This window comes from Lepidochelys kempii, chromosome 23, assembly GCF_965140285.1.
Source record: "Lepidochelys kempii isolate rLepKem1 chromosome 23, rLepKem1.hap1, whole genome shotgun sequence".
In the NCBI taxonomy this organism is placed as follows: domain Eukaryota; kingdom Metazoa; phylum Chordata; order Testudines; family Cheloniidae; genus Lepidochelys; species Lepidochelys kempii.
The window spans coordinates 2,342,665-2,363,792 of record NC_136402.1 but is presented as its reverse complement, the minus strand read 5'-3'; the positions used below and the strand labels follow the sequence as shown (position 1 = coordinate 2,363,792).

At 43.4% G+C, this 21,128-nt stretch overlaps 1 protein-coding gene across 1 annotated transcript in view; it reads right to left on the bottom strand.

The window, feature by feature from the left end:
- Positions 1–697: 697 nt before the first annotated feature.
- ZNF541 (zinc finger protein 541) overlaps positions 698–21,128 on the bottom strand; it is a 54,184-nt gene continuing 33,753 nt past the window's right edge. The window contains exons 11-14 of the mRNA XM_073321740.2: positions 19,672–19,747; positions 19,030–19,118; positions 2,714–2,895; positions 698–1,655 (exon numbers count right to left, since the gene is read on the bottom strand). Of these exons, the coding sequence (XP_073177841.2) occupies positions 1,553–1,655; positions 2,714–2,895; positions 19,030–19,118; positions 19,672–19,747 (450 nt within the window). The 3' untranslated portion in view covers positions 698–1,552. The remainder of the gene's footprint in view (positions 1,656–2,713; positions 2,896–19,029; positions 19,119–19,671; positions 19,748–21,128) is intronic.

Here is a 21,128-nt window from a genome sequence, read left to right as displayed (position 1 = left end):
GCCTGAGAGAAGCCAGGCTTTTTATTAAACTCCAAACCATGTTAGTTTGTCCTTTACCCAACCTCAGCTCACCAAGCCTGTTACAAGTCTGTAAGGCACTTTAAGATCCGAGCAGCTATAGTAATGATAATCACTTCCCTGTATATTTCACCTACCAAATGACTGTATGAAGCTGGCACAGCATATATTTAGATACACAGATTCACAGACTCCAAGTCCAGAAGGGACCATCGTGATCATCTGGTCTGACCTCCTGCATAACACGGGCCATAGAACTTCCCCAAAATAATTCCCAGAGCAGATCTTTTAGAAAAACATCCAATCTTGATTTAAAATCGTCAGTGATGGAGAATCCACTGTGACCCTTGGTAACCAGTTCCACTGGTTAATTACTCTGACTGTTAAAAATGTACACCTTATTTCCAGTCTGAGTTGTCTAGCTTTAACTCGCAGCCTCTGGATCGTGTTATGCCTTTCTCTGCTAGATTGAAGAGCCCATTATTAATTATTTATTCCCCACCTAGGTACTCATAGATTTTAATCAAGTCATCCCTTAACATTCTCTTTGTTAAGTTAAATAAGACTGATTCTTTTAAGTCTCATGTCCGTGCAGCATGCCCTGTTCTGCTTCACCAACATGGTATAACTAGTTTTGAAATAACCATTAAAAGCGGTATAACAACTTTTACAACTCGAGCTCAAGAACCCAATTTAATAAGCTATGCAGAGAGCACATACAAAATAACAATGCACAGATCATCCCAGGGCTACATATTCAATCTGAAATGCAGGGCATGACCATCACATTTCAGCAAAAAAGATATAAATACAACAGCAATTTCTCATTGATTTTCCTATTTTGACCTTTCTAACAACAGCAACTGAACCCATAAACTGATAGTAAGAAACAAGGGCTATCCACATCCAACGTTTATTTTTAAATGGAAGCAAGAGGGCTTTTTTTTAATTAAACGGAAGCAGAAGTACAGAGCCTCTCCTATTTGTACAACAGCTATTTTACAGTCATTAACAACTACATATTTTTTTCAACCATGCATAATTGTAATTTAATGCCAGGCATGCATACTTAATTGAACACACACGTCCTTGCTGTGTTAATGTAAGTAAAGAGCATTTAATGCCTGAATGTTTCTTTATACTTCAACTTGATGCCAACAATGTTATATTGGTGCTAAATGCTAAAAACATCCAAATAGGCTTTGGCATCCTACCATATACAAACAGTTACAACTCTCCTTTCAATACCTTCAAGTGGAGGTTTCTTTCTCATCAGGTGCTTCTGCACGAGGAAAAACAGTGAGTGTTTTTCTGCAGTGCCAACAATGGTGTAAGCTGAAGTGCAGGCTGGGCACACAGTCACGTCAGCTAATCCTGCACAGAGCTGATCAGCAACTGATCAGATGCTAAAAAACATTTACATATTTTCCAAGCTTAGACAAGACTACCACCACTGATAACCCTGCGCGGTTTCCCAGTTACCATTGGAGAAGGTCAACATCTGAGTTTGATTCTTTCATCTTTGGCTCATTTTTTAATGTTTTATGGGCCACTTAATATTTATCAGCGGCTCCATCTGCTCCTGCACACGGTGGCATTTCATATGAGCATTCCGACTTTTTATCTTGTCAAACACCCTACAAGTTGACAGAAAACAAGGGCCAGTTGTTAGTTTTCTTAACGAGGCTAAATAAAATGGGACTCGCACACAAAAACTTTCCCCAGGTAATGAGCAGAACAGACTCCCTTAATTTTTAGGTGTGCAGTGCACATGGAAGTGAGGAACCAGCATATGGTGAGGTAAAGGTTAGTACTTTGGAAGCATCCCTAGGCAGCTCTGCAATTGCACCTCAATCCTGACCTAAAGCACTGCTTGGTATTCTCCTCCCACAACCAGTTCTGCCAGTACACCCCAGTTCCTAGCTGTAATACTTCCTCTTCCTTTTCAGTCAAGTCCCCACATCTCCTGAACAGGATCTACAAGTAATGTTCCATTGCGGTAAAAGATGCATTTGTTTTGTAGTGAAAACAGATAGGGAATTAGACCTACAAGGAAAGGGAGATGATCACGGATGGGTTGGCAACAGCCAAAGAACCTATTTCCTTTTAGTCATATGATTCTCCCACAATATCAATGGCAGCCATGGAGCTAAATGCCCTACATTCTCTTTAAAAGTGTAGGGGTTAGCCTAGAGATGAAATGGGATATGAATCTACAGCTTCAGGGTTCATTAATTTAAAGGGACAAATGCAACTTTTGTAAAAAAAAAAAATCACATTTTTATCTCAAATCATTTTGCCTTTTACTGTTAGAAATAACACCTAACATCACAACATGAAAGAGATTAGAAAAAGAAAACATTTTCCTCTTATTTTTTCTCATTTTTTTTGCTTTGTGCACAGTCAGGTTTGTTTTTTCATCTTTGCCAATTTCCCATTTGTGTGAGTCTTTCATGCTGAAATGGGGAAAGAAAAAACTATTTTTAAAAAGTTATACGTGGTTGTAAAATCACACAAATTGGCTAGGGGGCTCAGGGAGAAATGCATAATGCATTTAACTCATTTTAAAAAAGACATTAGATTTTGAAGTAAATGGTGCTCCTTTAATTAAGAAGGCTTTGTTTATAAATACACTCTGAATTAAGCAGACATGTAGAAATCACTGAACAATGCAAGATTAATAATAAAGCCATACCTTTCACACTCTTTACATGGAAATGCACCCTGATAGTCTGTGCTCCCAGGCTGGTCTGGAGTTCCCCTCTGACTGCAGGCTGGACTGTATGTCTTGTGTGATGCTTTTTTGTAATTCTTTGACTTTATCTTAAAGTCTTGTCTAGGCAAATAACCATGCATTTTCTTTGGGCTCCATGCAATCTGCAAATTATGGAATATTTGTTAAAATAGCATTCTTTCCCTCTCTTTCCCCCTCAGAAAGGTTTGTATTGTTGTGGTTGGATAGTTAAAAGGAATTGAAGTCAAAGAAAATTAATTCTAAACTTTTTAAAAGCCGCATGCATATGCTTATACACCTGTACACACACACACACACTATGACACAGTGCAACCTCTCTCAGATCCTGATTCAGGAAAGCACTTAAGACCCACTGAAGTCAACAGGAAAATGTATCCATTCTTACCTGAAAATTTCCTTTCATTAAATAATCTGTTCATTCTAACGGTTCCATTAGAATGGGTGCTTCAACCTGCTTGCAGGTTGGGGGGAGGCAGGGGGCAGAACCAGACCTGTCAGTCCCTGGCAGCTGGGAAAAGCCCCACATCCAGTTGAGATAGCTTTCACAGCCAGGATAATGCAAATCTACTTTCTTAAATTACAGACTGTGTTAAATATACTTGGAGGAAAAAGCACAACAATTTCTCCTACTGCAAAGGATAGTAAATTTCACCTATTGACAACAAACCCAAATCACTGGACATCCATTTCCATCTCTATTCCGGACCATCTGTTGTCTCTGTGACTGGATCTGCAGACCTTATCATTCGAAAAAAGGAAATTTTCAGGTAACCATGGATAAATTTTCTGATTCTTCTTCATGCTAAGGTCCATAGATCTGTTACAATGGATTTTCATAACAGTGTGCCTCCAAGACAGGAAGCAAGATCATTCTTGAAATGTGGACATCTACTACAAAGTACATTATATATAAATATCTTCTCCATCATCCCCTGGCACTGAGGTGTGGAGAAGACAAAAGAAAGAAAATGGCACTGAGTAAGACTGGATGACCAATATTGTTAAGAAAAAGTTAGCACATGTGACTCCATTTTGGTTTGGGGCTCACCACAAGCACATCATGCACCAGGAGGAGTGTTCCTTAGATACTGCATTCCTGTGAAAATCCTCCTCCTTCTCTCCAGCCTGCCTTGACTCCCGGTATCTGTTCTTTGTCAGTCCCTAAACTCCCTACTCCCAATCTCCTGGCCTTTGATGTAAGGCCTCCCATCCTGATAATAAAAGTTACTGATGCATGGCTTTAGGACCATGATGTGTAATTAACATACTAGTTTAGCACGAGGAATGCACCAAGCAGGGATAGGTGGTAGATAAGAAAAGGGTTTGTTTATTGGCTAAGGTTTCCGATGCACGAGGGCAACATGCTTTGCTAAAAAGTATATAACCTTTGTATAAGCTGTATTCGGGGTCCCCTCCTGGCTAGCAGGGGGGCACCACACTCGAGCGTAATAAACTTGGTGTTTTTTGGGAACTCGGCAGTTGTGGACTCTGTTTATGTGCCTCAGCCTAGATTCGAAGTGTGCGTGACCTATCAGGTATAATTCGTAGCATTTGTGTGCACGTCCTACCAGGTGTAATTCGTAGCATTTGTGTGCGTGTCCTACCAGGTGTAATTCGCAGCAGTTGTGTGCATGTCCTATCAGGTATAATTCGTAACAATATGAAGAACTTGATGAATTAATGGCTGTCCAGTAGATCTCAAAACAGGAGATATGATTACTCTGTCCTGAGACTGTCAGTGTCCCTAAGGATTTGACTCTTAATGCTTGACTGAAAGTGGCATATTTCTTGAATTTACTTAGAGAATGAACGTTCTAACAGTTCTGAGAACTACTGTTCTGAATAAAAGGTACGATACTAGGTCTGGTTAGAGTAAGCTTCCAACTTCAAATGAAAAATTCAATCTCATTGGAGAAAGTGGCCATCATGAGGCTTACATGAATGGATAGGAAGAATAATGACACCTGCAAAAGGGTGTTTCCATCTAGGTAGTGCTATAAGGAACAAAACAAGGTTCAAAGGTTGAGTGATATCACCCTGCAGCATTGGAATAAAGTGGATGCCCTAAGGAAGCATTTAATGTTGGTATTTGTACATAACTTCCTTTTCTTCAACGTGCTGAGAACATTATACTACAGAGATTTGACCTTTTGCTTGGGCACTCTTGTGCATCTACAAGAAAACCCTCCTGGGGCAGGGCTACCCAAGGCTGTTTCACTGGTTTAACATGGTAGTTAAACTGTGGACTTTCCAACAGTCAGTAGACTAAGTTCAATTTGTTGACTTCTCTTTTGGAGTCCATGAGCACAATAATCACTTCATCCAGCTATTCATTTTAAACCATGCCTAGCGGGATCAACCCACGCCTACGGCCAGGTCATTTCCGTATTGATTTGTCCTGTGGCACTCCGCGAAGGTGACAAGAGGAAACTGCAGATTTCATTATTAATTTATTTCCCCTTGAGAATCTGTCCCCAGAATCCTGCTTCAGAGGCGGAAGCTAAATTGGGCTCAGAGATTGCTTTGAAAATATTTCCAGTGGCTAGCAATTTCTCTGTCCTCAAAGAGGCCAAGTCTATTTGTCTCTCCTTCCCCACATGGTTTCTCAGGAAGGCACTGGCCTGCAGCTCAAGGATGGACCCCCCAGCAGCCTCTCTGTTGCATGGGATCCACACAGGCTAGACAGATCTGTGTTTCTCCTGCAGGCCTCAGCAGGAGATTGGATATGAGACTGGATCCTCTGGGGGCAGGAGGGAGGGAGCATTAAAGAGAAGGGCAGCGGGGGGGGGGTGTTGGGCCCAAAGATCCCATATAGAACTCTCTGGTGTTAGTAGCTTCTGTGCTGTGTCTGGTGCCCTCCATCTGTGACCCATGGGGAAGCTTAGCCGCTGATTCCGGCTATACGAATTCAGAGGGGATCTTCACTTGGCACGCTGCCCTTTTAGCTTGGCTTCTATCGTAGAGATGGGGGAGGGAGGGCTGCCTGCCAGGGACCCAATTCTTTTCTAATCCTGCCTTCTTCCTTTCTCCTGCGGGGCGAGGGATTGAGGGAATCCTGCCTGGCCTGAGCTGTGAGTCAACCTGCTCTCTGCCCACAGAGCCGCACAAGCTCTCCAGAGAGATGCTCGATAAGTGGAGAAGCAAGAGACATGGACCCTTCCTCTGGCTTTTCTTGGCCTAATTCCCTCCCTGAAGCCTCCAGGGAACCAACGCCCCAGTAGGGGAAGTGGAGCTGAGACAGACAGTTTCTCCCCAAAATCCAATACAGCCCTGGGGCATGGCTGGGAATTACACAGACACATTATTAAGCCCTATTGTTGGTCTTAAAAATTTGAACTGAAGTTTGGAATTTCCCTCAGCAATGCTGCAGCAGGGAGGAGAGGGGAGCTACATGCCATTGGAGGAGGACAGAAAAAACTGGAGAGAACTTGAGGAGATGAGCCATTCCCCTGCTGCCAAGGAGTGGCAGGCTTGGTTCTGCCACCCAGCTGCAAGCAGGCTGAAGTGCTCATTGTAATGGATCTGTGGACCTCAGCAAAAATCTTTCTGCTCAGTCTTATTCCCCACTTGCTGCCATGAAACAGTTCAGCGGCGCCTGTGCTCTGTGTCATGTATGTGGCGGGTTTTTTTTGCAGAATACTGGCATGTCAAAGATGACATTGCCACATCTGCAATGACAAGTTTAATGCTGACAGCATTACTAACAAGGAGCTAGGGATTATTTTAGATGGTTAATTAGGAGCTAAGAGTTTTCTTAATTTTCTTGTTTTAATTAGCAATGGTGTCATAATGTCAAGAGCAAATAGTCATAGAATCATAGAATATCAGGGTTGGAAGGGACCTCGGGAGGTCATCTAGTCCAACCCCCTGCTCAACTGTTATTGTTACATAACTTCCCTGCAAGATTTCAGAGTAGCAGCCGTGTTAGTCTGTATTCGCAAAAAGAAAAGGAGGACTTGTAGCACCTTAGAGACTAACCAATTTATCTGAGCATAAGCTTTCGTGAGCTACAGCTCACTTCATCGGATGCATACTGTGGAAAGTACAGAAGATCTTTTTATACACACAAACCATGAAAAAATGGGTGTTTACCACTACAAAAGGTTTTCTTTCCCCCCACACCCCACTCTCCTGCTGGTAATAGCTTATCTAAAGTGATCACTCTCCTTACAATGTGTATGATAATCAAGGTGGGCCATTTCCAGCACAAATGCGGGGTTTAACAAGAACGTCTTGGGGGGGGGTAGGAAAAAACAAGGGGATACAGTTCTGTGGTGACCTAGAATCCTATTTTCGACGTCTCCGACTCAAGGAATATTTCCAACACACCTCTGAACAACATACTAATCCACAGAGACCTCCCTACCAACACTACAAAAAGAAGGATTCTAGGTGGACTCCTCCTGAAGGTTGAGACAGCAGACTGGACTTCTACATAGAGTGCTTCCGCCAATGTGCACGGGCTGAAATTGTGGAAAAGCAGCATCACTTGCCCCACAACCTCAGCCGTGCAGAACACAATGCCATCCACAGCCTCAGAAACAACTCTGACATCATAATCAAAAAGGCTGACAAAGGAGGTGCTGTTGTCATCATGAATAGGTCGGAATATGAACAAGAGGCTGCTCTGCAGCTCTCCAACACCACTTTCTACAAGCCATTACCCTCTGATCCCACTGAGAGTTACCAAAAGAAACTACAGCATTTGCTCAAGAAACTCCCTGAAAAAGCACAAGAACAAATCCGCACAGACACACCCCTGGAACCCCGACCTGGGATATTCTATCTACTACCCAAGATCCATAAACCTGGAAATCCTGGGCACCCCATCATCTCAGGCATTGGCACCCTGACAGCAGGATTGTCTGGCTATGTAGACTCCCTCCTCAGGCCCTACACTCCCAGCACTCCCAGCTACCTTCGAGACACCACTGACTTCCTGGGGAAACTACAATCCATCAGTGATCTTCCCGATAACACCATCCTAGCCACTATGGATGTAGAAGCCCTCTACACCAACATTCCACACAAAGATGGACTACAAGCCGTCAAGAACACTATCCCCGATAATGTCACGGCTAACCTGGTGGCTGAACTTTGTGACTTTGCCCTTACCCATAACTATTTTACATTTGGGGACAATGTATACCTTCAAATCAGCAGCACTGTTATGGGTACCCGCATGGCCCCACAGTATGCCAATATTTTTATGGCTGACTTAGAACAACGCTTCCTAAGCTCTCGTCCCCTAACGCCCCTACTCTACTTGCGCTACATTGATGACATCTTCATCATCTGGACCCATGGAAAAGAAGCCCTTGAGGAATTCCACCATGATTTCAACAATTTCCACCCCACCATCAACCTCAGCCTGGACCAGTCCACACAAGAGATCCACTTCCTGGAGACTACAGTGCTAATAAACGATGGTCACATAAACACCACCCTATACCGGAAACCTACTGACTGCTATTCCTACCTACATGCCTCCAGCTTTCACCCTGACCACACCACACAATCCATTGTCTACAGCCAAGCTCTGCAATACAACCGCATTTGCTCCAACCCCTCAGACAGAGACAAACACCTACAAGATCTCTATCAAGCATTCTTACAATTACAATACCCATCTGCAGAAGTGAAGAAACAGATTGATAGAGCCAGAAGAGTTCCCAGAAGTCACCTACTACAGGACAGGCCTAACAAAGAAAATAACAGAACGCCACTAGCCGTCACCTTCAGCCCCCAACTAAAACCCCTCCAACGCATTATTAAGGATCTACAACCTATCCTGAAGGATGACCCAACACTCTCACAAATCTTGGGAGACAGGCCAGTCCTTGCCTACAGACAGCCCCCCAACCTGAAGCAAATACTCACCAGCAACCACATACCACACAACAGAACCACTAACCCAGGAACCTATCCTTGCAACAAAGCCCGTTGCCAACTGTGCCCACATATCTATTCAGGGGACACCATCACAGGGCCTAATAACATCAGCCACGCTATCAGAGGCTCGTTCACCTGCACATCCACCAATGTGATATATGCCATCATGTGCCAGCAATGCCCCTCTGCCATGTACATTGGTCAAACTGGACAGTCTCTACTTAAAAGAATAAATGGACACAAATCATATGTCAAGAATTATAACATTCATAAACCAGTCAGAGAACACTTCAATCTCTCTGGTCACGCAATTACAGACATGAAAGTTGCGATATTACAACAGAAAAACTTCAAAACCAGACTCCAGCGAGAGACTGTTGAATTGGAATTCACTTGCAAATTGGATACAATTAACTTAAGCTTGAATAGAGACTGGGAGTGGCTAAGTCATTATGAAAGGTAACCTATTTCCCCTTGTTTTTTCCTACCCCCCGCCCCCTCCTCAGACGTTCTTGTTAAACCCTGAATTTGTGCTGGAAATGGCCCAACTTGATTATCATACACATTGTAAGGAGAGTGATCATTTTAGATAAGCTATTACCAACAGGAGAGTGGGTTTGTGAGGGGGGGTGGGGAGAAAACCTGGATTTGTGCTGGAAATGGCCCAACTTGATTATCATACACATTGTAAGGAGAGTGATCACTTTAGACAAGCTATTACCAGCAGGAGAGTGGGGTGTTGGGGGAAAGAAAACCTTTTGTAGTGGTAAACACCCATTTTTTCATGGTTTGTGTGTACAAAAAGATCTTCTGTACTTTCCACAATATGTATCCGATGAAGTGAGCTGTAGCTCACGAAAGCTTGTGCTCAAATAAATTGGTTAGTCTCTAAGGTGCCACAAGTACTCCTTTTCTTTTTCCCTGCGAGAGTAATGGGAAATGTTAGGCATAGTATAACATGCTAACTATTGAACAGGGTTTGTTTGAGATTTTTTGCAATATTATTCTGTAGGTCTCTGCAAGTTAAAGGGTAGCAACAGAATATTAAATAGGAAGGTGTTTCCTGGAGGGAGCTTGCTACACACATGAACTCCACATCTCCTAAGGCAATGGAAGATCTTTAAATTAAAGAGCTGAATCTCAGACAGATTCCCCAAGCAGTCTTTTTCTACCTTTTCTGCTGTCTCTTCTACCTCATCCTTCTCCTGAATCCTTGAACCCTTTTTTCTATCACTTACTTTTGGTCGACTGAAGTCAAATTTTATTATTTTTTTCCAGATATAGTAATATTCAACACACTGGGACACATTCTTAGTCTGAATCTATTAGGAAAAAACAGAATATAGTTATTTCTGCAAAACACAATACAAAAACTGCATCTGTGGGGGATTTTTTTCATTCCCACCATAATGGGTGTTCAGAAATCACAATGCTAAGGGCCATGTAAGTACCTAGAAATATGTATTTGTGATATAGGCTCATCCCAAGACTGGGAGCCAATCTGAGAGGTTTAATTAATGTATGTTTGTAAAGTGCTTTGAGAGCCTTTCATACAATACCACACTGCTACAGCTGCGATAAGCAGTGGTGCTTGAGCAGGATTCCTCTCATTATAAAAAACAGGAGGCTGCTGACAAGGCATTCCCCTGGAAGGGCTCTGGGAGCAGTTTCCCACCTGGGTTGATATAGCCCAAATCTGGTGACTTCCCTGGCAGGCTGAAAAAGGTGTTTGATAGGGGTTTTTGAGAAGGCTTAGAGTAAGCTTCCCAGAATGATGAATAGATGGAATGGATATTTGGTAAGTGGCTGGCTAAGTTCCTGTTTGAATGATTATTTTAATGCTGCTGGAATTTTCTTGTACTGCTACTTACGCATTACAGCAACTAGTACCTTGTATAGGCATAATTTTATTAGAAAGAAAGAAAGAAAGAAAGAAAGAAAGAAAGAAAGAAAGAAAGAAAGAAAGAAAGAAAGAAAGAAAGAAAGAAAGAAAGAAAGAAAGAAAGAAAGAAAGAAAGAGTTTGAATTCTAATGCACAGAGGATTTGAAATATAAGAGACACTGTAAATTGGTTAAGCACAACATTTGATTGTCCCTGATAAAGAATGCTTTTTAAAAATACAATAGTTAAACTCTTTATAGAAATCATACAAATCACAGAAATGTAGGATGGGAAGGGACCTCACTAGGTCGTCTAGTCCAGTCCAATGCACTGAGGCAGGAGTAAGTATTATCTGCATCATCCCTGACTGATTTTTGTCTAACCTGTTCTTAAAAACGTCAAATGACAGAGATTCCACAACCTCTCCAGGTAATTTGTTCCAGTGCTTAACTACCCTAACAGTAGGAATTTTTTCCTAATGGCTAACCTAAATCTCCTTTGCTGCAATTTAAGCCCATTATATCTTAGCATGTCCTCAGTGGATAAGGAGAACAATTGATCATCCACCTCTTTACTACTTTAAGATAGTTATCATGTCCCACACAGTCTTCTCTTCTGCAGACTAAACAAACCCAGTTTTTTCAATCTTTCCTTGTAGGTCATGTTTTCTAAACCTTTAATCATTTTTGTTGCTCTCCTTTGGACTTTCTCTACTTTGTCCACATCATTCCTGAAATGTGCTGCCCAGAACTGGACAGAGTACTCCAGTTGAGGCCTTACCAGTGTGGAGTGGAGCGGAAGAATTACTTCTCAAGTCTTGTTTACAACACTCCTGCTAATATATTCCAGAATGCAGTTTGCTTTTTTTGCAACAGTATTACATTGTTGACTCTATTTAGTTTGTGATCCACTATAACCCGCAGATACTTTTCTGCAGTACTCCTTCCTAGGCAGACATTTCCTGTTTTGTATCTGTGCAATTGATTAATCCTTCCTAACTGTAGTACTTTGCATTTCAATGAATTTCATCCTATTTATTTCAGACCATTTCTCCAGTTTGTCAAGATCATTTTGAATTCTAATCCTGTCCTCCAAAGGGCTTGCAACCCCTCCCGGCTTGGAATCATCCGCAAATTTTGTAAGTGTACTCCCTATGCCATTATCCAAATCATTTATGAAAATACTGAACAGAACCAGACCCAGGACAGATCCCTGTGCATCAAGTAACATGCAGTATGCAAGTCACAGTAACAGCATGCACATGGGAGAAGGGTGCCCTCTTTCAAAGCAAATCACTGCAAACACCACAGTGGTTTGCTGCAAACTGAGGTTGTGGCATTCTTGGAAGGTATCCCATGTTCCTTTGTTTTGCTGTTGAGCAGTGTGCATTCTGGGATTTTTCTCACTGTGCATTGTGGGATGCATAGTGGAAACCAGGTGAGTTGAAATTTTTACAAAATCCCATGATTCATCTGTCTCCGCCCTGTGCTTCCTTTGTGTGTGGACTAGCATCAGTTCTGAATTACTGTTAGCCAGAATGGACCCATCAATGCTCCGTGCTGCTATTCTGGCAACCTCGAATAGGCAGAGGCTGCTTGTGTGCTCAGCACACAAAAATGGATGAACTGGCTTTGGACTTTGCTTGCCTCAACACTGAGCTGATGATGTGGCAGCTGCAGCAGCTTCTCGAGCAGCAGGAGGGTCTTCAGTGGTGGTGGAACTGGGACATGGATGAGAAAGAAAAGGAAGACACCTGGCAAGTGACAGAACAGGACTGGTTCTTGGTGCAGTTTCACAGCATCTAGCGCCGTTTCTGGGCTCAGGAGACAAGCACAGATTGGTGGGAAAGGATTGTTCTGCACACCTGGGATGACCAGCAGTGACGAGAGAATTTCAGGTTGGGGAAGACAGCCTTTTTGGAGATATGTGCTGAACTAACGATAGAGCTGCAGCGGCAGTGTACCAACATGTGATGCCCCATACTTGCAGACAAGCAGGTCGCCAAGGCCATCTGGCAGCTGGCCACCCTGAATGCTACTGGTATGTAGCTAATCAATTCAGTGTGGAGAGATCCACCATCAGGCTCATTATCATGGAGGTGTGTGATGCCATGGAAGAGGTACTACTGCAATGGGTTACAAAACTTGGTAATGCTCAGGAGGTTATCAATGGCTTTGTACATATGGGATTCCCAAACTGTAGTGGGGCAATTGATGGGACCTGTGTGCCTATTGTTTGCCGCTCACACCAGGGCCTGGTGCTGACTAACAGAAAGGGGTATTTCTCCATGACACTCCAAGGGTTTGTTAACCACTGTGGCAGATTTACAAACATAAATGCCAGGTGGTTTGGAAGGGCCCACAATGCCAGGATCTTTCAGAACTCAGCTCTATTTAACTCAATGGAAAAAGGACTGTTTGCCCACGGAAACACTATGGACATTAATGGTGTGGATGTTACTCCAGATATCTTGGGAGATTCAACTAATCCTCTGTTTCTCTGGTTAATGAAGCCATTCACAGGCTGCTTGAACAGAAGGAAGGAACTATTTAACTACCACCACAGTAGTTGCAGAAAGACAGTGGAGTATGCAATCGGCCATCTGAAAGGGAGATGGAGCTGTTTGTTAAACAGGTTGGAAGCAACAGAAAAAGCATCCTAAAGATTACAGCAGCAAGCTGTATTTTGCACTATACTTGTGAGAGTAAGGGAGAAAGCTTTAGTGATGGGTGGGAGGTTTAGGTGCAAAGACTTACTCAGCACTTTGAGTAGCCAGTGAGGTATCCACTAGAAAACACAAATAGCCATGGCAATATTGTCTGGGATGCCCTTTGTTCTTCTTTTAAGTCTCAGGCCTGAAACTGTGCAGCTGTACATCCAGCTGTTAATGCACGGGGGGCTGGAAAGTGTTGGGAGTTTTTTGTGTGTGCAGTGTTGTTTATGAGCGGTGGAAGCGCAACCCTGTGGCAATCCCTATTTAAACGGGTCTCTTTGCCTACATATGTAGTAAAAACCCAAGAATAAGTGCAAATAATGATTTTCTATGTGAAATGAGCTGTCAACTCCTTATGAATGAAGTTTTCAAGGTTTTTATTATTTCCATGTACCATCTACCATGTAATAAACAGAAAATACATCTTGAAGTGAAATGGTAATGAAAAATGTTTTTAATTATGAAACAATATATTAAAAACATTCTATTACCAAACTACAAAGTGCCCTTTTAAATAGCAGTGAAACAAAACAGCACAGGGCAAGACACAACACAAGCAGTGTAGGGGTTTAAAGTCAAAGGCAAGTATTTGCCCTGGCTCTGCCTCTTCTTCTTGTTCCTAGGTCTTCTGATGTTGAGTGGCAAGGCTTGAAGTTACCAGGAGTGATAGAGAGCTCAAAAGGGCTGGTGTTCCAGCTGGCACTGTTCTCAGTTCCCGAAGCTTGAGTCTGTGAAGAGAATGGCCTATTGGAGCCCTGCTGAGGGTTTACAGCAGGGAGGAGTTAATGTGGTTCCCAGCAGCCTGTATTGTCCAAGGGCTCCATAATATGCCTGTGTGTTGGTTTACAATACTGCACTGCCAGCTGCCCTAATAGTGACATGCGCTGCAGCAGGGCATTTTGGCTTTGTGTTGCCTCCAGGAGTTGCTTCTCCATCTCCCTGTCTTTTTCCATACTGGTTTTGTCCATGCCAATGAGATCCCTGGCAACTGCCATGCTGCCTTTGGCAACCACCATGCTGCCTTTGGCCACTGCAACAATCTCCCTGTCGAGCAGCTTGTCTGATTCTCTCTCCATCCTCAAATGCTGCCTCCACCTCTCCACTATTTTAAATGATGTGTGCGCATATTTCATCGTGAGTTTTCCGTTTTCTCTTCCACAGGTTAGCCAACTGCTCAGCTGTTGGTAAAAGCCCTTCTCCTTGAGGGTCTAGCCAGTGTATATGCCATGATTGTGGGAATTCAAAAATTCACAAGCAATTACTGTTCATATTCTAGTGAGGCTGAGATAGCATTTTTCTTGTATGCATCTCTGGCTTTCCCTTTCTGAGATTCTTCCCAGTCTCAGGAGAACCTGGGCCATGGTAAGTGGTGTATGTAATGGAATCATAGAATCATAGAATATCAGGGTTGGAAGGGACCCCAGAAGGTCATCTAGTCCAACCCCCTGCTCAAAGCAGGACCAATTCCCAGTTAAATCATCCCAGCCAGGGCTTTGTCAAGCCTGACCTTAAAAACCTCTAAGGAAGGAGATTCTACCACCTCCCTAGGTAACGCATTCCAGTGTTTCACCACCCTCTTAGTGAAAAAGTTTTTCCTAATATCCAATCTAAACCTCCCCCACTGCAACTTGAGACCATTACTCCTCGTTCTGTCATCTGCTACCATTGAGAACAGTCTAGAGCCATCCTCTTTGGAACCCCCTTTCAGGTAGTTGAAAGCAGCTATCAAATCCCCCCTCATTCTTCTCTTCTGCAGGCTAAACAATCCCAGCTCCCTCAGCCTCTCCTCATAAGTCATGTGTTCTAGACCCCTAATCATTTTTGTTGCCCTTCGCTGGACTCTCTCCAATTTATCCACATCCTTCTTGTAGTGTGGGGCCCAAAACTGGACACAGTACTCCAGATGAGGCCTCACCAATGTCGAATAGAGGGGAACGATCACGTCCCTCGATCTGCTCGCTATGCCCCTACTTATACATCCCAAAATGCCATTGGCCTTCTTGGCAACAAGGGCACACTGCTGACTCATATCCAGCTTCTCGTCCACTGTCACCCCTAGGTCCTTTTCTGCAGAACTGCTGCCTAGCCATTCTGTCCCTAGTCTGTAGCTGTGCATTGGATTCTTCCATCCTAAGTGCAGGACCCTGCACTTATCCTTATTGAACCTCATCAGATTTCTCTTGGCCCAATCCTCCAATTTGTCTAGGTCCTTCTGTATCCTATCCCTCCCCTCCAGCGTATCTACCACTCCTCCCAGTTTAGTATCATCCGCAAATTTGCTGAGAGTGCAATCCACACCATCCTCCAGATCATTTATGAAGATATTGAACAAAACCGGCCCCAGGACTGACCCCTGGGGCACTCCACTTGATACCGGCTGCCAACTAGACATGGAGCCATTGATCACTACCCGTTGAGCCCGACAATCTAGCCAGCTTTCTACCCACCTTATAGTCCATTCATCCAGCCCATACTTCCTTAACTTGCTGACAAGAATACTGTGGGAGACCGTGTCAAAAGCTTTGCTAAAGTCAAGAAACAATACATCCACTGCTTTCCCTTCATCCACAGAACCAGTAATCTCATCATAAAAGGCGATTAGATTAGTCAGGCATGACCTTCCCTTGGTGAATCCATGCTGGCTGTTCCTGATCACTTTCCTCTAATGCAAGTGCATCAGGATTGATTCTTTGAGGACCTGCTCCATGATTTTTCCAGGGACAGAGGTGAGGCTGACTGGCCTGTAGTTCCCAGGATCCTCCTTCTTCCCTTTTTTAAAGATTGGCACTACATTAGCCTTTTTCCAGTCATCCGGGACTTCCCCGGTTCGCCACGAGTTTTCAAAGATAATGGCCAATGGCTCTGCAATCACAGCCGCCAATTCCTTCAGCACTCTCGGATGCAACTCGTCTGGCCCCATGGACTTGTGCACGTCCAGCTTTTCTAAATAGTCCCTAACCACCTCTATCTCCACAGAGGGCTGGCCATCTCTTCCCCATTTTGTGATGCCCAGCGCAGCAGTCTGGGAGCTGACCTTGTTAGTGAAAACAGAGGCAAAAAAAGCATTGAGTACATTAGCTTTTTCCACATCCTCTGTCACTAGGTTGCCTCCCTCATTCAGTAAGGGGCCCACACTTTCCTTGGCTTTCTTCTTGTTGCCAACATACCTGAAGAAACCCTTCTTGTTACTCTTGACATCTCTTGCTAGCTGCAGCTCCAGGTGTGATTTGGCCCTCCTGATATGATTCCTACATGCAATTTTTGTCTGTGCAATATATGCTGTTTGACTGTGCCTTGGAGGCTGGCCAGGAGGAGAGAGGGAGCTGAGGTTAGGAATGATGTTCCCAGTCTGGCTTTGGAGTTCTGCTGTGCCTTGGTGTTGCTTATTTGGTGTTATAAGGGAGAGTGGGTCGAATCTGGGGGTGAACTGGATAGTAATATCCTCTACCTCCACTTTAGGCTGTCCCACCTCTGGATGACCCGAGGCAGGTGACTAGGAGGTAGAGAATGGACTTACTCAAAAAGATAAAGGGCACACCAGTGAGATGCACAGTCAAGTTATTCACCAAGATGGTCCCCACCCAGAAGTGCTGCAGGAGCAAAAGGGAATCGCAAACTATACCAGGAATAACCATGCAGCTTTTTCTCATAATCTACAAACAACAACTGAGCAATTTCTCAGTCTTACATTTTGCTTTATCTCCCCTGTATGGGGAGACATGGTGAAAGCGCAGAGAAAACTTGATAGGGTTCTACAATGATTGCCTGAAGCATTTGCTTTTACCAGTCTAGCTCTATGTAAGCCTGTGAAAAGCTGTTAAGAGTTTTGCTATCCTCATAGCAAAGCTTTTTTACTGTAAGAATGTGTGTTACAAGGCATTTATACCTCAGCAGGGAATTGTACTCTTTGTAGCTTTATGGGCATGCAATGTGCATCTCTACCTCATACAAAGTGAGAATGCTAACCAAACTGCTTTTCCTGTAATCACTGTCTCAATAAACTTTTGCAATTTGGACAAAAGAATGTTTTTTATTATTTGAATCTGCCATGAGGTGGGTGGCGTGGAGGCTGAAGCTGCACCATGCTGTCAACCACCATTTTGAGCTGGAGATTGGGGTTGGGGGGGCTTGCTGGTATGGACAACTGAGGGATGGGCACGTGCCTTCCACGGCATGGGCCTGAAAATAGTTGGTAGTTGGGGTTTCAGCATGAGATAAGAGATCAACTGCCCAGCCGGAGTCACCGCCATTTTGGTAAGGCATATGGGGGAGGGGAGAACAGATAGCATGGGCCGATGGAGGGAGGCAAGGATCTGGGACTCACATCCACCTACAATGGCTGCAGCCATGAGGCACCGAGAACAGAAGCTGGCACAGCAGTGTAGCTTAACAATAATACATTAAAACTTCTATATTAAATTATTAATAATTTTAAAAAACCATACATGCAAGGTTCCCTCCATAGGATCAGCCTCCTCGGTCCTGGTCTGGGTTGCTGTCTCGGAAGTATGGTTGGTTGCAGCAAGGCATGATTCAGGCTTGCTTTCTATCTGGCTGGCATCAGGGTGTGAATCTTGAAGGGACCCTGGCTTTCCAGGGAGATCTCTTCACTGGCCTTCTCATGCTCATCTTCTGATGACTCCTGTTGATCTTGCCAGTTATCCTCGGAGAGGGGTGGGAGGGAGAAAGCAGGCAGCAGGATCCACAGACTGCATGGGTTGGGTGGTCATGTAGTTATGTAAAATCCTGTCCAGCTCCTCAAAAACTGGACAAGTTACATATCCCCTGCCAGACTTTTTCCTTTATTGGACCAACTTTTGTTGGTGAGAGAGACAAGCTTTCGAGCTGACACAAAGCTCTTCTAAGCTTGTCTCTCTCACCAACAGAAGTTGTTCAATAAAACATATTACCTCACTCACCTTATCTTTCTAATATCCTGGGATTAACATGGCTACAACACTGCATACAACAGATATCTTCCTGTCAACTCTCATTTTAGCATAGGTCCTCCTGACCAGTTTGCTCTTTATCTGGTACTTTTTGACATCATGGTCATGGCCCCTCGAGGACATCTGCCTAACAATGTCAACAAGATCTTTATTCTGGTGGCTGGCCATATGAGCTTCCTGCATTGATGCTTCTCCTCAGAGGGCGAAGAAGTGGGGTCTCAGTTCAGCTTGAAGCAACTGCTCGAGTCATGTTGTAAAGGTTCTGGAGCAGCTACTGTGATATACTCAAATCCAGGCGCAAAAGGACAAAATCTGGCACCTTTCCAGTTTATAAACGGGAGGGAACATCTGACCAAACTGACCCCAGAGCTCGGGAGAGCACACAGGTAAACAGATAGGTCAATAATGGCCGCTTGTGTGGGATATATGTTGGAAGACTCCTAAAGCAGTCAATATATCAGAGGAATTCGAATTGCAGCAAAGTTATTTCACTTTGAAAAAGGACTTCAGAGTTCATGATAAACGTGTCAGTGTGATACGTTGTGTGTACACAAGGATTTTCAAACCAGATTATTTTGACTTAATCCAGTTTAAATTACCTGTCTAGACAATCCCTTAGCCTACTATCTTTGAACTCCCTCAGACAAACAAATTCCATCTATAACTCTTTTTTTCCCATTTGCTTCTGATTCTTTTTGAGAAACATCAAAAACACTTCAAAAACATTTTAACCTTGAGAAAGAGTCTACAAATAACTCCTTTAATTAATTCTCGAAGGAGCTTTAGCAATCTGAAAAAACCCTCTGCCTAAAGGACTTACCTTCTTCTGTATCAGGTAAAAATCCTTCTTATGTAGGCAAAAAGCCTTTTTAAACAACTGCTTCTCAACAGGCGTCCAAACATCTGAACCTAATGGTAATAAGATGCAAATTATTAGATCACATTGCATGCTTAATGGACCATCACACTTACAAAATTAAAACACTTGATTATTCATGTACACATTTTTCTCTCTCAGGGAAACAATTCAAATCTATTAAAAACAGTAATCAGTAATATGTTAGAAAAGTCTGAAAAACTCAAATTACTACTGGCACAGGAAATACCACATACTATAAAACATATGCACCATGGAAAAGAATACCACACAATAGCAAGCATCTGTCATTGCCATGTTTCAGCATACTTCTCCCATTGGGTGTCACTGCAGGGCAGTGCATGGTAAAGAGTCACGCTGTCACAAGGGAACCAGGGAGCTGAACATAAGAAAACAGTGTAAACAATATTAAAATTGACGAGGTGATAACACCGCAGGGCAAGAATCTTCTGTTTATATTTTTTAAAGTGCCTGTGTTTTTAAAAGAAGAAAATTAAAGGCAAATCACAGAGTTACCCAATTATTGCATGTCTATTAGCATCCCAGTTCACTAGTCCCGAACTACAGGTTTTGTTTTCAATTTACCTGCATAACGATAGTCAGCAAGAGGGTGGGATGGAGCTTTCTGAGGTCCTCTAAACAGCAGCATCTCTAGGGCCTCCTGCAACAATTTAATCCAGAAAGTAATCAGAGCCCTCAAAAGAGAAGCAGGGAGGTAAACTCTGCTCTCAGCTATGCTGATGTAAATCCACTGACTTTAGTGATTCATGCCAGCATCACTGAGAGAAGAATTTGCTCCTGTTGGCAATGCTAATGTAATATAATGCTCTCTAGGGGTCTGATGCAAAGCCCACTGAAGTCCATGGGAGACTTTCCCCTGATTTCAATGGCTTTAGATCATGCCTCAAGTGTTTTAAGAAAAAATACATCTTGTGCAAACATCTTGTGCAGAAAAGTAGCAGTGTCCTGCCACATTAGGGGGGTTATTTGTCCTGTGGTTCAGTCATTTTGTGCCACTTATGCCAGCGCATAGCAGTTACACTGCAACCATAAGACCACCCCCAGCCAGGGACACCCCAGGCTTATAAGTCTTCTCTGCCTGGCACTAAGACAGACTACTCCCCCGCAGGAATCCCTGGCATAGAAGTATCATGGGGCATCTGGGTCACACTGCAGGAAGGAGGGTGTGGCCAGAGTATTCCCATAAGAGCCACTGTACCTGGGCCACAAATGAGTGCAAACCCCAAGGCTGCTCTAACCTGTGCGTTAGGTGAACCAGTAAGCCCCTGCAGGATGCACTGCCTTCCTTCTCAGTCTTTGCACTAGGCTCAGCACTGGCTCAGAGATGACTGAGCCCTAAACCAGTAGACTTTGGAGAGGTTTGCCATTGACTTCAATGGCAGCAGGACGAGATCCTAGTATGTTGGTTATCACAAGAGGAGGGACATGATAATATGTCTCTTAAAATATGTAAAAGACTGTTATAAAGAAGATAGAGATCAAACATTCTCCATGTCCACTGAGGGCATGACAAGAAGTAATTGGCTTACTGTTTACAGCTAAACAGATTTAGGTTAGCTATTAGGAAAAACTTTTAACTATAAGGATAGTTAAACATTGGAACAGGTTATCAAGGGAGGTTGTTAAATCCCTGTCCTTGAAAGTTTTTAAGAACAGGTTAGATAAATACCTGCCAGGGATGGTCTAGGTATACTTAATCCTGCTTCAGCACAGGCAGATGGACTAGGTAGGTGACCTCTTGAGGTCTCTTCCAGCCCTACATTTCTATAATTTTATGTAATCATAAACAAACGAGAGAAAATATGTTGCTGCAGATCAAACAAATAATCCAGCGCTCTTCATATGGCTTCCCTCACAGCTGGGCATTGAGGCACTGACCAAAAAAAAAAAGGCTTTGATAGTTTAACTTACACTGTCAAAGAGAGATTGTAAAGACTGGGACTTTTTAAAAAGAGATTGTAAAGACTGGGACTGTTTACCTTGGAAAGGAGATGAATAAGAGGGGACATGATAAAAGTCTA